The sequence below is a fragment of the Ananas comosus genome, linkage group 8 (genome assembly GCF_001540865.1).
Source record: "Ananas comosus cultivar F153 linkage group 8, ASM154086v1, whole genome shotgun sequence".
Taxonomy (NCBI): domain Eukaryota; kingdom Viridiplantae; phylum Streptophyta; class Magnoliopsida; order Poales; family Bromeliaceae; genus Ananas; species Ananas comosus.
In genome coordinates, this window is record NC_033628.1 from 5,457,441 (window position 1) to 5,460,086 (window position 2,646).

At 45.7% G+C, this 2,646-nt stretch overlaps 1 protein-coding gene across 2 annotated transcripts; it reads left to right on the top strand.

Moving 5' to 3' along the window:
* On the top strand, positions 253–1,647 carry LOC109714477 (E3 ubiquitin ligase complex SCF subunit sconC-like). Of its 2 annotated transcripts, none has more exons than XM_020239119.1 (2): positions 253–803; positions 1,327–1,647. In XM_020239119.1, the coding sequence occupies exons 1-2, from the start codon at positions 570–572 to the stop codon at positions 1,381–1,383; spliced, it is 291 nt and encodes a 96-aa protein (XP_020094708.1). In that variant the 5' UTR covers positions 253–569; the 3' UTR covers positions 1,384–1,647. The 2 variants fall into 2 exon arrangements, with proteins under 2 accessions (XP_020094708.1, XP_020094709.1); XM_020239120.1 differs by having other exon boundaries at positions 1,331–1,647.

Sequence of the window (2,646 nt, forward strand, 5' to 3'; positions counted from 1 at the left end):
CGAGAGAACAAAGAGGAGAGAGAATGAGGAAAGAGAAAATGTAATAAGGGTATTTTGGTCAGTTTGCTGAAAAAGCGGACCGAATCTGCAAAAACAAAAAATGTGATCTGATATTGCAAAAGTCCAAAATAAGTGGATTTTTTATGCAAATTGGCATTTTTTTTTTTTTTTTTTAAATCCTCTCCCACCCTACGCCGCACCAAAAACCAAAAAAAAAAGAAAAAAGAAAAATCCCGCCAGAGCGCAGGATACGGTACAAACCAAGAGAGAGCGCGAACGGGACTGAGCACCAAGAACTAGAAGCTTCTCGATATTTCCAGGAGCGTCTTCGTTGTTTCCTCTCTCGGCTCCTCCTCGATGGTTCCGTCTTCCTCATCGGAACCCAGAGCGATGGAGATCGAAGGAGGAGTAGGCGGGGACGATGACGACCACGCGGCGGCGGCGGCCATGGAGCTCTACGGAGGAGGAGGCAGCGATGACCACGGCGAGCCGCCGCCGCCGCCCCCGCGGATGTTCCGCGGATGGGGTGGAGGCGGAGGCGGACGAGGCGACGCTGAGCCAGTCCCGTGATGCTGAAGTTTCGCGCTGACGTCGGCGACGGCGAGGTCATCGTCCCTGTACGCGAGGTCACGGGGCGGGTGCTCAGGCAGGTTCTAGAATACTGCGAGATGCACGCACGCCATGACGCCGCGTCTTCGGCGTGCGGCGACGAGGCTGCGCGGGAGCGCCTGCGGAAGGAGATTGAGGAGTGGGACGCGCGGTTCATCGACGTTGACCTCTCCGCGTTCTACGACCTCCTCATGGTGAGTTCGGATCGTAAGTTTCTCAATTGCTCCTGCTGTCGACTCTTATCTATCTCTTTAATTTGCTCTCTTCTTTTATTGCAGTTGTTACCGAGTACTAAGAATTAATTTCTACTCTTATTAATTAGTGTTTCAACTTGCTTCTGTTGCTCTTATCCGTGTCTTTGCTTTTCTACTGCAGCTGCTGTAAATATCTGAGAATATATTTAGCCTCAGTTTTCCGATCAACCTAGACAAGTACGGTTTTTCTTGCATTTGGTTAGGGTTCGATCGATGAATTGTAGGATCAAGTAACAAAGGCCATTTTGAATAATTATAGGGTTTGCTAAGAAATTAATTCTTGATGTATCTAATTCGTCATCATTCTTTCTCTCCTGTCCTCATTGCAGTTAGTTTAGATGTTCGGTATTGTACTCCTTAATTTGACAACTAATTTGGTACAAATTAAACATTGCACACCCAAGAAATTAATTGCGTTATTAATTGTTTAAAGTGTTTCGATTCTCGTCTTTCGCATACGAAGGCAGGTGGGGGGCCTTCAAGACCTAGCTGTGCTCGAATAAGTTCGCTAGTATGGTAAAGGGGAAGAGTCTGAAGCAGATCCACACACTTTTTAGCATCGAGGAAGATGAGTTCACGCCTGAGCAACGGGTGGACATCCTGAACGAGCTATTGAAGCATCAAATCAAACCACATTGAGCCAGTTCAACCAACTTACTAAATCAAAATCAATTCGGAATCAAGAGGACAACCGAACCACACCAAACGATCCAACTGCACCAATCACAACTTGATAGTTTTCGAATTTATAAATTTGTATTCTTGAGAGTATATGGTTGTAACCTCCTCCACAATATAGGAGTAACCTCCTCCACAATAAGTGTGAGAAGTTCTCCTTTAGTTGTATAAGTTTGTTTCTTTTTCAATTGGTAACATTAAGAAGTGTGTGATGACTTACCAATTTCCTTTACTGTATCCAGAGCCACGCTAGAACACACCAAGATCTTAAAAAAAAAATGGCAATCCTTAGCTACTGGAAAAATAAATTGCCCTTCTTCCTTTCCCCCCATCCACCATTAATGTGGCAAATTCGTTACAACATTTTGGAAGCTCAATGACAATAACAACTATTCTCTTCTGGGAAGACACAATATGTCAGTCAGTATTGATCGAGAAGTCAGGACTTACTTGGTTTTCCTCATGGAGGGAGTAAATAGACCCTTATTGCAGCTCATCGACCACCTATAGATTCGACTTCAGAAAGTGAAGCCAACACGAGCCCAATCCAACCACATACAAACCACACCCGCAAAACCCATACACGCCAGACAGCAAAATCTTTGGGTACGACACGGTCGCTGCTTGGAAATCACATTGCGATGCGTGGGCACTCTAGTGGGGCCTCTCCGAAGAGGATTCTCGCCATGCCGTCGGTCTTCAAAGCGGCATCAGCTGAAGTGTGGACACATTGAACTCAACGTACGTTTCAAGCAAGAGCTCGATCGCCCCGTTGAATTCGACCTACTCGCACAGCTCAAACACATTCAGGAAAGGAAATAATCTTTACCTACTTACCTTTCGTAATTTTAAAGCAATTTGTGATCAACTGCATGCTATTGGCAAGCCCTGTTTCGATTCTAACCAAAGTTGCAGGTATTATTAGAAGGGCTCCGAGAAAGCTAGAGGCCATTCAAGACGACTATGTTCCGACCTCGCTATTCCGCTATATACAAGGTGTTCCCCTCAACCCAAAGCTATGAATTACGAATCAAGCGACAACTCAAGGCCGCAGTCCTGATGTGTCTATTGGCCTTTTGTCATAACGGAGGACGCGAAAGCAAGA

Coding starts and splice junctions, on each gene's coding strand:
- LOC109714477 (XM_020239119.1), top strand. CDS start 570: ATGCTGAAGTTTCGCGCTGACGTCGGCGACGGCGAGGTCATCGTCCCT. Junction 804..1,326: donor CGTTCTACGACCTCCTCATG/GTGAGTTCGGAT, acceptor TCGCATACGAAG/GCAGGTGGGGGGCCTTCAAG.